The sequence below is a fragment of the Magnolia sinica genome, chromosome 14 (genome assembly GCF_029962835.1).
Source record: "Magnolia sinica isolate HGM2019 chromosome 14, MsV1, whole genome shotgun sequence".
Taxonomy (NCBI): Eukaryota; Viridiplantae; Streptophyta; class Magnoliopsida; order Magnoliales; family Magnoliaceae; genus Magnolia; species Magnolia sinica.
The window spans coordinates 74351018-74370943 of record NC_080586.1 but is presented as its reverse complement, the minus strand read 5'-3'; the positions used below and the strand labels follow the sequence as shown (position 1 = coordinate 74370943).

General features: G+C 40.1%; 1 protein-coding gene across 4 annotated transcripts; it reads left to right on the top strand.

Moving 5' to 3' along the window:
• Positions 1–766: 766 nt before the first annotated feature.
• On the top strand, positions 767–11972 carry LOC131226210 (WAT1-related protein At1g44800-like). 4 transcript variants are annotated; one of them, XM_058221981.1, is made up of 7 exons: positions 773–1026; positions 2630–2692; positions 4480–4596; positions 5815–6043; positions 6839–6997; positions 8449–8600; positions 11384–11971. In XM_058221981.1, exons 1-7 carry the CDS (start codon positions 824–826, stop codon positions 11484–11486), a joined length of 1026 nt encoding a protein of 341 aa, XP_058077964.1. In that variant the 5' UTR covers positions 773–823; the 3' UTR covers positions 11487–11971. The 4 variants fall into 4 exon arrangements, with proteins under 4 accessions (XP_058077966.1, XP_058077964.1, XP_058077965.1 ...); XM_058221980.1 differs by having other exon boundaries at positions 774–1026; positions 11376–11968; XM_058221983.1 differs by lacking the exon at positions 6839–6997 and having other exon boundaries at positions 767–1026; positions 11376–11972.
• Positions 11973–19926: the final 7954 nt, after the last annotated feature.

Below are 19926 nucleotides of genomic sequence, written 5' to 3'. Positions count from 1 at the left end.
CGTGGGTCCTTCATCAGGTAGGCAGACAGTGACCAGACCCTGCCGCAAGAATCTGACCTGACTATTCCTCAGGTAGACCACGCACTTGCAAGAATAAAATGGGTGGTCAATCTACGGTCCATATTCAACCAACACTTATGCCCTATCGGATGAATGAATTAGCCTAGCTTTTAGACCCTGCCATGAACGCAGGATGCCACACTTGACGAACGGCACGATCTTCTTCACGTGTGACATGTTGGCACACGTTTGCTTGTGAACCTTCTAATCCATCCAACACAAGAATAAACTTGAGAAACTTTATGATGCTCCAGCATACTTGCAGAAATTGATGACCCCAGTGAGAACGAGACAGATGGCCAATCCTCACCACGTGATGAATCGTCATACAATGGACATTCAAAAGCAAAACTGCTCAACGGTTCAGATTTCCAGTGCCTAGATAGGAATATAACAACCGTCGAACCAACATGACTTCTATGCTGTGGTCCATCCATAGTGGGACCCACAAATTTTTGTAGTAGAAGATCAAGATTCATGCATTCCATATGGCACAGTGGAGGCAGTTGAGCCTATAATCCACCATCCTCTTTTAGAGTATATTATTCAATTCCTCTTCCCTTTTTCTTTTCGTCTCTCTCTCTCTCTCTGTAGTCTTAGTCCATGAACTTGACAAGTTGTTGGAATTTGGGGTAGAGGACAAGATACCTGCAACATGGAGGAAGGAGGAATCAGACCCAAATCATGTTAAGGTGTATATAAGCAGTTGGTATAGTGTTTGTGTTGTATTCATGCATGCTGAGGTTATACATACATATATACAATGGGTTGTAGGGGTGGAAAAGGGGCTATGTATAGGAGATTCAAGCCACACCTTCTGATGGTTTTGGGTCAATTTGGGTACACGTTCCTTTACTTCATCACAGAAGCTTCTTTCAAACATGGAATGAATCCTTTCGTTTATGTCACCTATAGACACTTTGTAGGTGGTGTGGTCATGTTTCCTTTTGCCTATTTCCTTGAGAAGTAAGTATCTCTCTCTCTCTCTCTCTCTCTCTCTCTGGCCCATGTGCCATCATAGCACATGTGTACGATCTCAGCCACTCATCAGGTGGGTGCCCACCATTAATATGAGCTGCCTGAAAGTCAAGAAGATCCAGTCATCAGGTGGGCCACATGGGTACATTGAATATGGATCCTCCTCGCACCCATATCGCCCAACAGCCCAGCTGATGAATGGCCCAGATATTGCACATGCGTGAATAAGACAGGGTGCTGGGAAGGACTCGGAATGTATGGGGTGGCCATATTCCGGTGATCGGAAACTCATTCTGATGGGCTTCGTTGGCACTGAGAAAACTATGTGGGGGCCACCATGATGTATATGTCTTATCCGAGCCGTCCATCCGTTTTACCAGCTTATTTTAGAGCATGACCCCAAAATTTAATCATATCGAAATCTCAAGTGGACCACACCACAAGGAGCCGTCCATCCGTTTTACCAGCTTATTTTAGAGCATGACCCCAAAATTTAATCATATCGAAATCTACACCACAGGAAACAGTGTGAATTGAATGCCTACCGTTTCTTGGGAGCCACAGAAGTTTTGGATCAAGCTTATATTTGTGTTTTCCCTTCATCCATGTCTGTGTGATCTTATAAACATGTTGGATAACAAATAAACATCACTGTGGGCACTAGGAAGGTTTCAACCGTGGAAGCAGTATCCCGACTGTTTTCTGTGGTGTGGTCCACTTGAGCTTTGGATATGGTTCAATTGTGGTTTCATGCTCTAAAATGAGCTGGAAAAGTGAATGGACGGCCTGGATAAGAAATTAATACCCACGGTGGGCCCATAGAGCTCAGTGGGCAGTCGGCTTCCCAGAAAATCAATGCTAATCCCCTGGAAAAAGCATTCATATATTTAATGATGGCCACTGGCCCACTGCTGCGGTAAGCACCCTTGCTACACAATCATAGGACGCAGATTGCGTACTCATGCTGTACGTCAGTAGCGAAGTGGCTACTGGACGGCTCTATGTGGACCCCACAATGATATATATGTTTTATCCACGCCGTTCATCCATTTTAGGTCATTATTTTATGTCATGTGCCCAAAAATGAGGTATATCCAGGTATAATATGGACCACACAACATGAAAATAATAGTGATTGAATGCTTATCATTGAAAACTTCCTAGGACCTACTGTAATATTTATTTGCCATCCAACCTGTTGATTAGGTGACAAAGAACCGGATGAAGGGAAAAAACAAATATCAGCTTGATCCAAAACTTTTGTGGCCCTCAGCAAGTTTTTAATGGTGGTCGTTCAATCACCACTGTTTCATGTAGTGTGGTCCACCTGATATTTTGATCTGCCTCATTTTTTTGGCTTATGCCTTAAAATGATCCGTAAAAATGAATGTACGGGGTGGATAAAACGCATACATCATAGTGGGGCCCACACAGCACCGTCCAGTAGCGAGTCGACAGCAAAAGTAGGAAAACCGCGTCCACAATCATATCCATCCAATGGTTGGAATCCAAATGGACGGTTGAAAATAAAGAGAGAACTTTTGTTAAGCTACAACACGTTAACCACTGGTTTTACATGCTTTTGTTGCAGAAAAATAAGGCCAAAGCTCACACTCGCATTGTTTCTGGAGATATTTGTGCTCTCTCTTCTTGGGTGAGTATCCATATTCCAATCTACATTAATTGACAACTAATAGCCGTCAGATAACGATCAGACGGCTGTCATTAATATCCAAAACAAGCACGTGTGCCTCATCCAATGTATAAACGGCCCAAGAATCAGGTTAGTGTAACAAGCATGGGCCTTACGTTAAACATTCATAATCCAGCCCCATAAAACATTCGTAATCATTTTTTGGGCCCACCAAGATATACTTCACAAATCCAGCCTATCCATTATGTGTGTCCCATGTGGATGAGGGATCAGACCAAGTTCAGGAGCATCCAAATTTCGGGTGAGCCCCACTATGTGCTTTAATATATTTTAGGCATGTCTTCCCATGATTTTAGATAGTGTGGCCCACCTAAGAGTTCTGTATACAGCTGATTTTTGGGATATCCCATAAGGAGACCCATCAAGAGCTCGACGGGGCGCGCGCGCGCGCGCACACACACACACACACACACACACATATATATATATATATATATATATATATATATATATATATATATATATATATATATATATATATATATATATATATATAAAGAGCAATGCTCACACACAACTAGTTGGACTGTCCAAGTAGTTGTCTGAATTAATGCTAATTAATGCAAAAGATGTTTAAAGACGAAAAGGAGTTACTGGCTTGGGATGGATCGACCACGGTGTTTACGTAAAATCTACCTCATCCGTTAACTAAGTTACCCAATGCTACACCCAGGGTTCTGAAATAAGCCCCAACAGTGGTTCAGATAGGCCACATAATGGACTTGAATCATTTATAAGAAATGCTCACACACAATTAGTTGGGTAGTACATTTTCGTCCAACTAGCTATGCATTTATTGAAAAGTTTTTCTTAATTAATGTAAGTAAATGCTTCCGTTACAAGCTAATTTCATTTTAGCATGGAAAAATGCCATGGCTTGGGTGGGCCCATCATGGTGTTAATCTAAAATCAACCCCGACCATCATGTATGTCACTCCATGTTAGATCACGGTCTCAAAATTTATCCCCATCCGAAGTTCAAGAGAACCCCATGATTGGAATCAATGTACATGGAAAGGTTCACCCTCCAACCAGTTTCGCTTAGTGTGGCTCACATGAATCATGTATGATCCTAATTTCTGGGACTACGCTTATTTTTGGTGTGACGTCTAATGGTTGGGATAGATTTCTCAGTTTCATTATGATGGGCCTTATAAAAATCAAGGGTGGATGTCTCTCTCCTAGTTATTCTCATTGGTGTGGCCTATCTGAATCAGGTATATTAGCCTGATTTATTGGCACTATGCCTATTACTTGATTATACATCTAATGGTCGGAGTGCATCTCACATACATATCAGGTTAGGCCTATAAAATAAAAAAAGAGGTCAAGTCCATGTAGTTGTTTCCAACACACCACTATTAGGCGTAATTTAAGGCAGTGGTTAATGCTCGTAATGCTAGCGGTCGCGGATTAGCTAATGAAGTAATGTCACCATGTTTTGTGGGCCATCCTGATGTATGTGTTGTGTCTACACCGTTCATCCATTTGGAGAGATCATTTTAAGGCATGAGTCAAAGAATCATGTAGATCCAAAGCTCAAGTGAATCCACCACATAAAACAGTGGGAACAATGACAACCACGGTTGAGCATTACTATATATATATATATATAGTCCACTAGATAAATGACATTGGAAATGAACACTACAAGCGATTGTAACATATGATTTGCATTGGATGGAAAAAGGAATAAATAACACATTAGTTGGGAATTTTGATTACAGGGTCAGCCTTACGTTAAACATGTACTTTTCGAGCTTGAGATACACATCTCCAACGTTCGTGGCATCGATGGTCAACACGATCTCGTCCTTGACTTTTATGATCGCAGTCCTTCTCAGGTGGGGATCACCTTCATCTTGACCATTCATTTCATATTTTACTTTCAGGCGTTAGAAAAATTAATTGGGGTCCACCACATGAATCCTACTTCACTTTATATTATATATAATATAATATATTGATTATGATAAATGAGTTTATTACAAAATTTTGTGTACATATGTACATATCTGGGCCCACATGATGAATGCATAAAATCCAAGGCATCCATCACTTGCTACTTGAAGGGCTATAACATTAGTCTGATCTGTGAATTGAATCAGTTGGGAGGGAATATCCACCCTTGATTTGTGTTGTGGTCCACTTGAGTGTTGGATTAGGCCTATTATTGCATATTAGGGTAATATGATGTGATGTATCTTACAGACAGGTGAGATGGCCGTCGTACATCATGTGGGCCTCACATCTGCCCTGCACAACCGAAAGCGTACAGTGGTAATAGTACCACACGAGCACACACATGTGTTTGTACATATACATATATGTAAGGGAAGTTCTCACACAATTAATTAAAAAAAAAAAAAAATTAAAAGTGCAACTAACTGCTTGTGGAGCCCACATAGTGTATGCATGACATTCAATCCGTTCAACAAGGTTGCCCATTCAGGAAATTTGATTTCGTAGTAAAAATAATTATGCAAATCTAATCATCAGGTGGGCCACACAATAGAAACAATGGTCAATCACCCAAAAACCTTGAAATTCACAGTGGCCCATTGGACGGTTGGATCAGAATAGTTTTGTGTATTCCCTTTTCATCATGGAAAACCATGTTATAATGGTTGGTTGCCTTATATACACCATGGTAGGCCCCACCTTCTAACTAGTTGCATTTAAGATAGCAATGGCCCAGCCCTACCTTGTAAGCGAGTCTTGGGCCTCTAAAATTGGACCAGGGGCTAGGTTTGGGCTGATGATGAATGGCCCAGTCTAACCATAAACTGGGCCAGAGCTGTAAAACAAAATAAACAATTTAATGACCTTTGTAGGGACTTCAATTTCATTATACATGTGTAGTTTAAAGACACTCGATCTAAACTGTCTATCTAGCTAGCAGCCTCATTGTAGATGGAGGATGCTGAAAGAAAAGAAGAAGAAATGTTAGATTAGACTACTTTAAGATCTAAAGAAATGGGCCATCCTGAATTTATTTTAACACATTGGTGTGAACAAGTTCAAATTAGTTTTAATGAATTTTATTATGTAAATTGATTTAGATTGGAGGGTCTGGATGGGAGCATACGTGGGATTGCAAAGATTGGTGGGACCCTGGTTTCACTGACTGGTGTGATGGTCATGACACTGTATAAAGGACCTGTTTTGAGGAATTTAGGAGGTGCTCTTATTCACTTCCAAGGAAGTACTACCATCCATGAAAATTGGATCAAGGGATCCATTCTTACAGTCTCAAGCTGCATTACATGGGCTTTATGGTATATAATGCAGGTGGACTCTCTCTCTCTCTCTCTCTCTCTCTCTCTCTCTCTCTCAAATAGACTACAAATTCAAACTAAGACATATCATCTGGCCCAGCCAACTTTGACGCCCATTATAAGGGATTAGAGCTTTCTAAGGGCCGATTTGCGTTCTGCATTTGGATGCACTTTCACAAACCTCATCTCATTTCCAAAACAAACAAAATATGCATAGATGAACTACCTCCACGAAAATCAATCAAACTGATTTAGGTGGAATCATAAAATAAATAAATAAATAAAAGAAGCAGGCATGAAAACCCCTTTTTGTGAAAGAACCCCTTTGTGAAAGTGGGTCCGAAGATGCCTTAATTCTGCTTATTGGCTAATTATAAGCAGATTGGATCAGGTCAGGTGCCCTAACTGGCCTAGTTTTGTCTAAACATAATCAACCCATGACCTATTAAGTGTGGCTCAATCATCTAAGAAATGAGTCCATAAGCTGGCCTGTAGGCCGTCCAGACCCATTGTTGTGGCTACAACCCAGGCCTAGCCATTTTAAAATCAGGCATCACACCAGATCCTCCTCCAGATTGATGGGCCTACCCGATTTTCAATGGGCCTGGGCTCAACATTATTGGGCCAATATTACAGTACTGAGCCTGACCTATTTTGGTCCAGCTTAATCAACGATGGCCCCACCATTTGGACGGTCCAGATGTATGATTATTGGGTGCATTTTATATATCCTGATTAAGATATTACTGAACTTTAACAAGCATTTACAATGGTGAAGATGTGATTTGTGCTATCCATGGTAGTGTAGGCAATCACATTGAAGAAATATCCGGCCCAGCTTTCACTAACAACGTGGATGAGCTTTGTTGGTGGGGCCCAATCAGCTGTTTTCACCGCATGCGTGGTACACAAACCCAAGGCGTGGACCGTTGGATTCAACATCGACCTCTGGAGTATCATATATGGTGTAAGTAAATGTTATGAAAAAAGAGAGTAGTGCACCAACATGGGTACACGTGAGTCCACTTTACAAGGAACTCCTGCTTGCAGATGCGAAATCCAAGCCATTCATATGGTGGACCCACAGAGTAGATGTCATGTTATCTTTCTCCCTCTTCTCAATTTATAGAAATTAAAAAAGTATATGGTAGTCTCAAGAACCACCAAACATGGTACACTACTCCAACACCAGCCAACAGGGACATTTTGTGGATGGTGAAGGTCATCCAACAACTACACATTTCGGCCTATTGCCCAATCCATGTGGTGACCCACCAAAGCAACGGTCCCGATCAGCATACCTGTTTGCAATCGGGTATGTTGTGCTTGAGCTTGAGTTTGGCCCGTTATAGAACAAGAGATGCCCACCTAACGAGTATATAACCTATGGTTCAAAAATTCAAAACTCGGACTCACTTAAAGGTTCACTGAGCTGAGTTGACTGGAAGACTCGATTGAGTCTTTATATAACTATATTTGAAACTTAAAAATTAAATTAGATATATTTGTAACATTAAATATTGATATTTTTATTTATAAGTAAATATATAATGTCACAAAAGATAACATGATTGTGTGAGTGAGTCGCTTTGAGTGAACTGAGTCACCGTATGCCTATAACCATAGTTTGAAGACCTGAAAACTTGACTTGACTCGATGTTCAGCCAGGTCAAGTCAGCGCAAAGGCTTGACCCGACTGAACTCAACTCAATATTTTTTTTATTGTAAATTAAAAATATATTAGAAATGCTAATAAATATTTAAAAAGTTAAATTTAAAAATAACCCAAACTGACACCAACAGGCATACTGACTCGATGAGTCTCTTGGGCGTTTGGATCTTAAGTTACTTATGTCTCAAGTAGCTGATCTTGATTTCTATTTATTAAACTGAAGTGGTTAAGTAATTTTAAATAATAATAAAAAAGCTACTTATTATTGATTATAAACGAAACTTATTTATTTCAAATAAGTTACTTATCTATCACTGCAAGTAGAATAATAAAAAAAAAAAAAAACTTATTTGGTGGTATCCAAATGGGCCCTTGGAAACTAAGCCGAGTCAGGCCCATTACTGAGTTTCCTGGCAACTTGGCTCGAAGTCTCACTGAGTCGATCGAGTTGATGCAGCCAAGTTTTGAGTCTAATCGAACTACGGTACAAACTGGGTTTATATGACAACTAGACCTGGAACATAGCGAGTCATATTGACTCAGCTGAGTACCTGAGTCCAGTCATTGAGTTTTGGACCTATTCATCTATCTAATTCTTTAGCCACAGAACATCTACTTGGTGGGCACACATCAGGAGTACTTAGTGCACTTAGCAAGGATTACAGGGTCTTAAGATAATCTACAATCTTCAAACATGGATGATTAATCCCAAAAGAATTTTAAATTTCAAGGGTCTGTATTTGCAGGGAGTGGTAGTTTCGGGCTTAATAGTCTTCATACAACTATGGTGCACGGAAGAAAAAGGACCCGTTTTTGTAACCATGTTCAACCCTCTTGCAACCATACTCGTCGCAGTACTAGCTTACTTTGTTCTTGGTGAAAAACTCCACACAGGAAGGTAAGCTCTTCTAGCTGTTTTACCATTAAATAGTTGGGGCCCACCTTATAGTGATCCAGATGTTACCATCTTGGGTGGCCCACCATGGATGGGCATTAACCAAAAATCTCCTCCGTTGGACGTCGTAACCATCTAATTGGTGGACCATTTCTCCCTGCATATGGATAGTCTGCTATATTTTCTTTTTAACCCATTTATTTCTAGGCCAGTCATCGGATGGATAAGATTATCCAATGGGGGGGAGTGTTTTTACAACATCACCCACCAGTTAAGAGGTGTCGATAACAGTAAGATGGGCCCTTCCTATTTACAATTCTGATAAATAGGCCCTTGTTACTATCATCAGGACACACTTATTTTTATCAGGCCACACTGCCTACACCTGTTATAATATATATAAATATAAATATATATAAATATATATATATATATATATATATATATATATATATATATATATATATATATATCAGGACACACTTATTTTGTATTATGCATATGTATATTATATTACTATATTATATATATATATATATATATATATATATATATATATATATATATATATATATATGATATATATATAAATATAAATATATATATCATACTACATTATTGTCAAAAAGGGGAAAGGTGTATTTAAATACATGTGCTTATGGCTCATCTGGAAGCAACGAATGTTGAAAGAAGTATTTAAATGTATATACTTATAGTTCATTTGGAAGCAATAAAAGTTTAGTCTTAGATATAAGGCATATTGGTATAAGTGGCGTGGCTTGGTCATATTATTTTGAACTTGTTATTCTTTTTCCTTTCTTTTTTCTTTTCTTTTTTATATTTTATTTTGAGAGACTTGTTATTTTTATTATATTTTTTCAAAACTGAAAGTAATAATGAATTATTTAACACATGTGACACGTGTGGACATTGAATACTTAGCACATGTGGTCATATGTTGTGCTTGAAAATATATGGAGTGCATAAAGGGTGCTTGAATATTTATAGTGGCTACAGCTGTATACGAACCGAGTTAGCTCGATTAACTCTCTCGACTCGACTCAAAAAACCTCGATATGACTCAATTTGAAACTAAATTTATGCTGAGTCGAGCTAATTTTTGGAGCTTGAAAATATTTCTAGCTGAGTTTGAGCTTGTCAGAACTTGAATTGACTCGGATCAAATCTTAACTTAAATCAAACTCAGATCGAATCAATTTGGTGACTCAATTGTTTTGATATTGATGTTGCTCACCAAGTGTTTGATGAAATGACTCAATGAAGTGTTGTTTTGGGTGTATACACTCTCCGCAAGATTGGCTAGTGGCGAGGAAGATATGGATACAAAACAAATCACTACAAAAAAATAAATAAATTTTACATGATAAAACCACCCTTATTTCTTGATTTAGATGTTGCCTACCGAGTGTCTAATGAAATACCTGTAAACTGTTGTTATTTTGCATACCGTAAAAACTTGAAGGTGCACTCCATGTGTTTGAGAAAATGTCGCACAGGCTCTAACTCGGCTTGAACTATCCTGAACTGCTAACGAAGTGAGTCGAGCTGGCCCGTTAGGCTCGAGGACCAAGTCGAGCCGAGCCGAGTTCGAGCTAGTGTCAACTATTAGCCGAGCCAAAGTCAACTACTGGCCGAGCGGAGTTGAGTCGTGCCAAGCAAGACTTGTGTACAGCTCTAATAGTGGCGCACATGTGAAATTCTTGGCTATGTCCACAAAACTTGACATGTGACAAATGCGGCATATGAAAAACACAAAAAGTTGAATGTAGCATATATTGCATAACTTGAAAATGAACATAAATGCTTGTGGCACATTAACACGTGTGGCATGTGGCACATGCGTGCCACAAGCGTATGGCCTACCATGTACCATAACATAGATTAGCTAGTCTCTTCTGTTTTCCAGATCCAAGAAAACCGTCCAAAGATCACATAATATGGAGAACTTGTCCCTGTTTTTATAGGGTTCCGTGCAGGCATGTTTTATGTAGGGATGGCAATGGGTTGGGTTTAGACCATATTACTGTCAAACCAAAACCGGCCTATTTAGAAAACCAGCTAAGAATTTTTGCCCAAACCCGGCTCACATTGCATTTCCCTCCAACTTAAACAGACCCACTTAAAAATTCATTGAGATCTACCCAAACCAACCCAACCCATTTTTATATAAATAGGTCAGGCTCGACTAATTGAACCCAATCCACCACAACCCAAGTCAAGTTTAAGAATGGAATATGACAATAACATTATAATAATTAGCTTTTTTTTTTCTTTTTTTTTTTGTTGGGTTAGCTTGTTAGTACACACCCATGTCAGTACACACACTCCATGTTAGCCACCCCCACTAGGGATCGATACCAAGACCTCAAGTGTTGAAACGAGGTATCTCCACTCAGTCTGCCAGTTGACTATAATAATTAGCTCAAACAGTGGATATGTACATACGTAAAACATTCATCTATTCTTTTCTTCTTGATTTTGTGTTGGGTTTTGGATCCGATCGGGTCAGGTCTAGTAGGGTTCAACCCAAGCCCAACTAGTTTACTTAAAGATACCACAGTTCTAGCTTGAACCTGACCCACCACCCATTGACCCTCAAAAGTGGGTTGGGCTAGTCAACCTATCGCCACGCTTGATTGCAAATAAACCATGGACAAGAGACTTATACTTGACTAAATAGTTAGAACTTTTGCCGGACTATACAGCACATTACTTGTTGTTTAACCTATTCTAACATATTTTATTTAATCTGTTTAGCATAATAGGAGGTGTTATTGTCATCATTGGACTCTACTTGCTGCTGTGGGGCAAAGAAGGAGATCATGCGGACAAGATAAAGTCTCAAGACCTCTCCTCCTTGTCTCGTGAAGAACCAAAGGAAGGAACCCAAGATAAAAGCATTCACTTGGGTGGAGGAGATAACTTGAAGAGATCCCTAGAGGTTTAAATGCTTATATTGTAAGGGAAAAGGATTAAAATGCACATGATAATTGGTCAGCAAATGGCACCATAACTTATCATAGGACATCAGTGCCATGCTAGTAGTGGGCCTTATCATGAAAATCTCTCATATCCAAAAATTAATTATAATCCACACATCAAATGGGCCACACTTGAATGTTGAATCCGGTTGCTAGTTTCCATTTATTCTAATGGTGTGGCCCACTTGATGATGGGACTGGCTTGTTTTTATCCTTGCTGATCTTCATGGTGGTGGTTACAGTTAAGATGGTAGAAATGTCCTACACAAGTACAAAGTTGGAGGGAAAAAGATGCCTTCATGAGAAATTATGTAGATGATCGATTTCCATTCGGCAATGCGAAAGAAAAAGAAAAAGAAAAAGAAAAAGAAAACGGGTGTGTCACAAAACAGCTATGTATCAAAAAGTAGGGTTTTGCTTTCTATCATGGATGAACTTTGATAATACATGGGTATGATATCTGAATTTATCATTGTTGTGTCCTCTCACAAATAATTTTCATGTAATTCAGTTTCTTAAAATAATATGATAAATCATAGTTCTAAAATTCGGTGAATGGACTTGAAACTTAGCCAAGTTAACTCAACTCTGAGATTTCGAGCTGATTCACCCCAAATTTGATGGGTCCGATTATCAAGCTGAAATGTTAACGGCCTGTTTTGATGCACTTGCAAGGGGGTTTTCATGCCTACTTTTTCAATCAACTTAATGAAAAGCCTTGACAAAAGCTGATTTGATTGGTCATCATCAAATCAGCTTTTTAGTGCTTGGCAGGGCTCTCAAAGGTGTATCCAAATACATAATGTAAACTAGAGTTTAGCTATAAAAAAAAAAACAATTAAAATATCCAACACTTAGTTTAAGTTTGCATCCAAAAGGGTACTAAGATTTTCTAAAGAAGAAAACGCATTTGTTCTCAGCCAATCTTGCACAAAGATGTAGGCTACAATACCATATAATCCCTATCATTCCAGGCATATATAATATGTTTTGAAAATCAAAATGAATGAATAATTTTAAACATCCAATTACAGGCCACTAAACGAACATCAACTAATGCTCAGATCCCAACCATCCAATTGGTGGATTTCAAATGGAGCATCACAAATAAACTTACTCCAGTTTGAGTTCAACTGACAAAATCTGATCAGGATCATACAATCAGCGTGAACAAAATGGGCCATTGATTTTGATCCCGATTCTCATTAATATATGCCATGTGGACAATCCTGGTTGTGGAACCTTTGGTTGAGGGAAATGATAACACAACGCCCTCTCCACTTTACATACATATTAATTTTAGCTGTTCATTAAGATGGGCCCATGGCTCTTACTGCTCTACTAGTGTCCTTCAAGTTGATGGGCCCAAAATAATAAAAATGTTCTGTCCACATTCAAGGGATTTATAATTTTTAAACCTTGTGGCATGAGAAAGAGGGAAATAGAGTTTTCCATCTCTCTCTCTCTCTCTCTCTCTCTCTCTCTCTCTCTCTCTCTCTCTCTCTCTCTCTCTCTCTCATTCATGGAAATCCTATACAATGAAAAATGCACATTATCAACTCCATCCATTAGGAAAGCTTTCTCCTATTCACCATTGACATATAAATCAAATTGATCCCAATACCAGGGGGGCCACGCCACAGGTAATGATGTAATTAAGCATACCGGTAGCATTTAAGTTCGCGCCGCATTGCCTGCCTTAGTTTCAGGCTCCTGATGAGGCTTATTTGATAAACAGGTTGGAAATAATTTAAACATTATGGCAGGGCCCATGCACAAACCTATGGTTGGCATCCACTCTCCCAAGGGCCTAACGTCAAGGGTCACAGCTAATGGAAGGAGAAGATCTCACACGTGGAATAGGTAAAATATGGTTAGCTCTCAGTATTTCTCGTGCTACACCTGCAGGTATGTACAATAATAAGTATGTGTTCACTCCCCAAGTATAGGGTTGTGATGTAGTAATAAACTCGGTAAGACTGAGGTCGAATCCCAAAAAGACTGACACCTGTACGTTATCTGAAACCAAGTAGAACTAGAACTAAACTAAGATGTGATCTAAACCAAATAAAATTTAGGGAATAATTGTGGAATAATTATCTAAAACTTAAGTAATTCAGAGGAAGGGAACTAGGGATTCAGAGGATCCACTTGTAGGGATCAGGGAGATCTTCTGCCTGCATCAAAGATTATGGAATTTAAGTTGAACTTACTTGATCTGGTTTTCAAGAGATGAAAGGTATATGAATTAGAATGGAGTCCATCATCTAACCATGCCCAGGCGACAAAGCAAACAACAGGATTAAACTAATTACCAACCAATCAACAGTGCATGAAAGTTAGGAAAGGTACCATCATCCAACCATGCCCAGGAAACAATGGTGAACAACAGGGCCTCCTAACGTCATAAACATCAAAAGGGAAAAAGAAATATTCAAAACCATTGCAAACCCATTGTAATTTCAGTCACAACAGACCATTAAAGACTAAGAAAATATTCCTTTAATAATCAACTTAAAATCAAATTCAGTTCAAAAATTTAAATTAAACGCATGAAATAGTATCTCCCATCTCGCTACAGGCTTCACCTCTTAGCCCTAGCTAAGAGGTTTAGCCACACATGAATGGGCTAAATTCAAAATCAACAACAGAAGAAGGAGAAAGGAAAAAGGAAAAAAAACCAGGTCCAAGTCCAGCCCAAGCCTCGCTCCACCTCCAGCCACGTCCAGCAGCCAACCTCTGTTAATCCTCCTTAGTCCTTTCTCATCTCCCAAACTGAGCCTCCCTTTCTCTCCCACGGCCCTCGTTTTTATAGTTTGCTAGGAGTGGAGGAGAGCCTTCGCAGCAACAGGCGGTGAGGAGCTTCCGCAGCAGAGAAATGGCGTGCGCCACAAAAAGTGAAAATGCCCTGCATTTGAACTCCGTTTGCTCGACTGACTGTCCAGTTCTTTTGAAACTGACATCATGGTTAGGGTTAGGACCACCCTTTCAAGAGGTTGAATGGTATGGATCATCGATCCGATCACGGACGGTGGCCCGCAACCGCCCGCAATTTCTGGTTTTTCCGGACGCGGAAAAACAGGGCCTGCGCAAGGATGGGTCGCTGTTGAAGTTGGTGGGGCCCACTTCGATTTTATTTTGAGAAATCCATTCCGTCCACCGGATTCTGCTCGAAATTTCGGTCAGAAATGACTAGTTTTTGTGGAGTTGTAGTGCTATCCACTGTATAGAATCAACTAGCCATTAATCTTGCGTTTTTTACGATCCACGTGCGTACACGTGTATGGGCTGAAAAGGAGGACTAAGACAGGGTTTACCCCATCTATGGAGTGAATGGACAGCTCTGATCATGCAATGGGGCGAAGAATGGGCCCCACTACTCCAAGCCGACGAAACAGCGTGCGGACGCTGTTTCCTTTGTGAAGAAGGTCGGGTCAACCGGCTTGACCCGAGGAGTTTTCGTCCAGTGCGCAGTGGGTGCACTTGCACCTTACGTACATTCAATGTACATGTGGGATCCATAGTGATGTATCTGAAAGATCTGCGCCGTCCATCTGTTTTGTAGCATCATTTAAGTCGATGATTCCAAAATTAAAGCATATCCAGAGATCAAGTGGGCCCCACTTAAGGAATTAAGGGGCTGATCTGCTCATTGGGCCACTTCTACAGGGATTCGATGGTTCAAATTTGATGTGTACGCTTAATTTATGGTCCTGAGGATATGTATAAAGTTTTGAGCTGAACGGATGGTGGAAACCCTGTGATCTTGCATTCTGGACTAATTTCGGGCCACTTGAGATTCAATTTCTCGACTTTCTCGTATTTTCGGAATATATATCCATTGATCTTACTCCCTTGGGGTCTGTCCCTTACCTTGGCATCATCGGAGCGTTAATTCCATGCTTGTAGTACCATTTTCCAGTGCAGGCTCCTAAAGTCACCTTGCAGCAAAAACACAATTAAATCAGACTGCTAGACAATACAATGTTTGTAAATCCTGGCAATAACCGGGGTCTAATATGAAGTATTTGACCCTCAACACAACCCCCAACCAGCATCTTGCTAGTCCCGAGCAAGGTATGTGAAAAATAAGTTGAAAATTATAAGACAATTTGTATGAACTCGAGTAATTTTTGGGAACAACCCAGAGACTAGAATTCTAAGATTCATGAATGTTGGGCAGTACTTTCTCTTGGAATCAAGCGCACGGTACACTTCATAATCAAGCTCAAATATTAATCCATTAATTAGAACGATTCTAAATATTGAATTTCATGGGTGTATCGTGTAATCTCGGCTTATCATTAAGGTTCACTTCTTAATTTCATGATATTATCGGTAAACACTAAGATAATTCATAATAACTAAAACTTTCCTCACGGATCATCTTTTCATTAATCGACCTTTGATATATATTTTTTTCATTAAAATACCGCCAAGAGGAGGAATCAAATCTTCACCTATAGGGAGCAAACCTATGATGAAGATCATTGCCCACCCCTTTCTGTCGGCTACTTTGGGAAATCAAATCTTTACCTATAGGGAGCAAACTCATGGTGAAGATTATTCACCCAATCCTTTCAATTTTCTCAGGCCGGTTCTTTCATGCTTAGTGAGTACCAAGTAAATCCTTCAATATCAAACTGAAACCTTAATGAAAAGCGAGATGTGACATGTGAGATCATAACTCAATCAATGTTTACAACTTCTAATTCTGGATTAACAATTCAAACTTAATTATGCAATTCAATAGATACTGAATCCAAGTGTCTTAAATTTCTAACATCATGTATCTTGAATATTCCAAGTGCCCTAGATGGCTGTCAAAATCCCTTCGAATTTACAAGGAGGTCCAGAATAATTAAAAATTTTCACAATTTTTGTTCAAGACCAAGAAAATGCTGATTAGGTCACCTAATCTTCCACCCCTAACTTAAAATCTACATTGTCCTCAATGTAAAAGATATGAGCATGCATTGCACTTGGGACAAGGAAAAGTAAATGTGAATTAATGGGAAGATAGTACCTGGATGATGAATCGAGAGACACTTTCCAAGAGATCGCAGCATAGGCGTCAGTCAGCACGAGAGAGAAGGCAACACAAAAATAAAAAAATAAAATCCTACCTATACCACTTTCATAGGTGCTCTCGATTGCATTTAGCGTATGCAACAAGCCTTTAAACCCCTAGGTTGCCCCTAGTGGACGAGTTGTAGTCTCATGAGGGTTTGCAGTAATGTTACCCACAAACATTAAACTAACTAATGATAAAGACGAAATGAAATGAAGAGCTGGGTTGCCTCCCAGGAGCGCTAAGTTTACCGTCTTCAGCCAGACAAATAAAGCAACAACTCTACTCTTATGAAAGCGATAAACCTACCTATACCTCCATCAGACTAGGAGATCAATCCTGGTAAACAGGATCAGTCAGAGGTATGGACATGTCCTCTGAATCAAATTTCTCGACAAATGGTTTCAATCGATGTCCATTGACTTTAAACTCCTTGCCATTGTCGGGATCTCTAATTTCAACGGCCCCATGAGGAAAAACAGTAACAACAATGTAAGGGCCAGTCCTACGAGATCGAAGCTTACCCGAAAAAAGATGTAATCGAGAATTATACAAAAGGACCTTCTGACCAGGCGTGAATAATTTTCGCAAAATGTGTTGGTCATGAAATGCTTTCATCTTGTCCTTGTAAATTCTCGAATTATCGTACGCATCATTCTGGATTTCCTCCAGTTCATTTAATTGAAGTTTGCGTAGCGAGCCAGCGTTGTCCAGATTGAAATTAAGATTTTTGATCGCCCAGTACGCTTTATGTTCCAGCTCCATAGGCAAGTGACAAGCCTTCCCATAGACAAGTCTAAAGGGAGACATTCCAATAGGGGTTTTAAAGGCAGTACGGTATGCCCATAAGACATCGGTCAATCGGATTGACCAATCCTTACGATTAGGGTTAACCGTTTTCTCCAAAATGTATTTAATTTCCCTATTAGAAATCTCGGCTTGCCCACTTGTCTGTGGGTGGTACGGGGTGCTCACCTTATGAGAGATACCGTATTTCTTCATTAAGCTCTCAAATGGTTTATTACAAAAGTGTGAGCCCCCATCACTAATGATGGCTCGAGGCGTTCCGAATCGAGAAAGGATGTTTTCTTTTAGGAATTTAATGACCGTGCGATGGTCATTAGTTCGACATGGAATTGCTTCGACCCATTTAGTGACATAATCCACAGCGAGTAAAATATACAGATTTTCAAATGATTGGGGGAATGGTCCCATGAAATCGATGCCCCAGCAATCAAATGCTTCAATGATAAGGATGGGATTCAAAGGCATCATATTTTGACGGGACAATGCTCCCAATTTCTGACAACGCTCACAAGCTTTGCAAAACTCATGAGTGTCCCTAAACATAGTGGGCCAGTAAAAGCCACACTGCAGAATCTTGGTCGTGGTCTTTTTAGCAGAAAAGTGACCACCACAAGCCTGTGAGTGACAGAAGGAGATGACACTCTGATGCTCATCGTCTGGTATACTTCTCCTTAGGATTTGGTATGTGCAATATTTAAATAAATAAGGATCATCCCAGAAAAAGTTGCGCACCTCGGTGAAGAATTTCTTCTTATCTTGCGCAGTCCATTGTGTCGGTATGACACCTGTAGCAAGATAATTAGCAATATCAGCAAACCAAGGTGAATGGGAGACTCTGAACAGTTGTTCATCAGGGAACATGTCGTTGATATGAGTCGTCTCAAGGGAATCAGAGGTATGAAGGCGAGAAAGGTGATCGGCCACTACGTTCTCTACTCCCTTTTTATCTTTAATTTCCAAATCAAATTCTTGGAGTAGAAGGATCCATCGTATCAGGCGGGGCTTAGAATCATTCTTAGAAAGAAGATACTTCAGTGCCGCATGATCTGTATAGATAATGATCTTGGATCCGATCAGGTAGGACCTAAATTTGTCCAAGGCGAACACTACGGCTAAGAGTTCTTTTTCCATAGTTGAGTAGTTCACTTGGGCCGGATTTAAAGTCCTACTCGCGTAATGAATTACGTAGGGCCTCTTATCTTTCTCTGGCCTAGGACCGCCCCAAGAGCATAATCAGAAGCGTTGCACATAAGCTCAAAAGGAAGGCTCCAGTCAGGTGGCTGCATGATAGGTGTAGTGGTTAACGTGCCCTTAAGCTTGGTGAAAGCTTCCTGGCATTGCTCAGTCCACTCGTACGGAGCATCCTTTTGAAGAAGGTTACATAAAGAACGAGAGAGGAGACTAAAGTCCTTTATGAATAGCCTGTAAAATCCTGCGTGTCCTAAGAAGGATCGCACGTCTTTAATGTTCTTGGGTGGATGTAGGTTAGAGATAAGATCAATTTTTGTCTTATCTACCTCGATTCCCTTGGACGAGATGATATGCCCAAGGACAATTCCCTTCTGAACCATGAAATGACACTTCTCCCAATTAAGTACCAAGTTCTTTTCTTCACATCTTTTCAGCACACATTTAAGACTTTCCAAGCACTTGCTGAAAGATGGACCGTAAATAGAGAAATCGTCCATGAAGACCTAGATATTGCCCCACCATATCAGAAAAGATACTAAGCATACATCGCTGAAAGGTGGCAGGGGCATTACATAGTCCGAATGGCATCCTTCGATAGGCAAAGGTGCCGTAGGGACATGTGAATGTGGTCTTTTCCTGGTCTTCAGGGGCTATCTCTATCTGGTTGTAGCCCGAATACCCGTCAAGGAAACTGTAATAGGAATGACCAGCTAACCTTTCTAGGATCTGATCAATGAATGGTAAAGGAAAGTGGTCTTTTCTCGTGACGGTATTCAACTTCCTGTAGTCAATGCACATTCTCCAACCAGTAGTGACTCTAGTTGGCACGAGTTCATTATTGGCATTGGCTACGATGGTGATTCCGGACTTCTTAGGGACCACTTGAGTTGGACTCACCCATTGACTATCGGATACAGGGTATATGATGCCCACGTCCAATAGTTTAAGAACCTCGGCCTTAACCACTTCCTTCATGTTTGGATTTAGTCTACATTGTGGTTGCCGATTGGTTTTTGGATTATCCTCAAGATATATAAGGTGAGTACAAATCGAGGGATCGATTCCCTTGAGGTCCGCTATCGTCCATCCCAGGGCTCCTTTATGCTCAATGAGAGTAGATATGAGCATACTCTCCTGTTCTTTCTCCGGGTGGGCAGAGATCACCACCAAGTATGTCTCATCTTGACCTAAATAGGCATATTTCAAATCAGAGGGCAAAGGTTTTAGGTCAAGCTTCGGCAGCTTGAGGTTAGACGGT

Excerpts from the sequence above, each read along its gene's own strand:
- LOC131226210 (XM_058221980.1), top strand. The coding sequence starts at position 824 with ATGGGTTGTAGGGGTGGAAAAGGGGCTATGTATAGGAGATTCAAGCCA. Across the intron at positions 1,027-2,629 it reads TTTGCCTATTTCCTTGAGAA|AAAAATAAGGCCAAAGCTCA; the intron begins GTAAGTATCTCT and ends CTTTTGTTGCAG. Across the intron at positions 2,693-4,479 it reads TTTGTGCTCTCTCTTCTTGG|GGTCAGCCTTACGTTAAACA; the intron begins GTGAGTATCCAT and ends TTTTGATTACAG.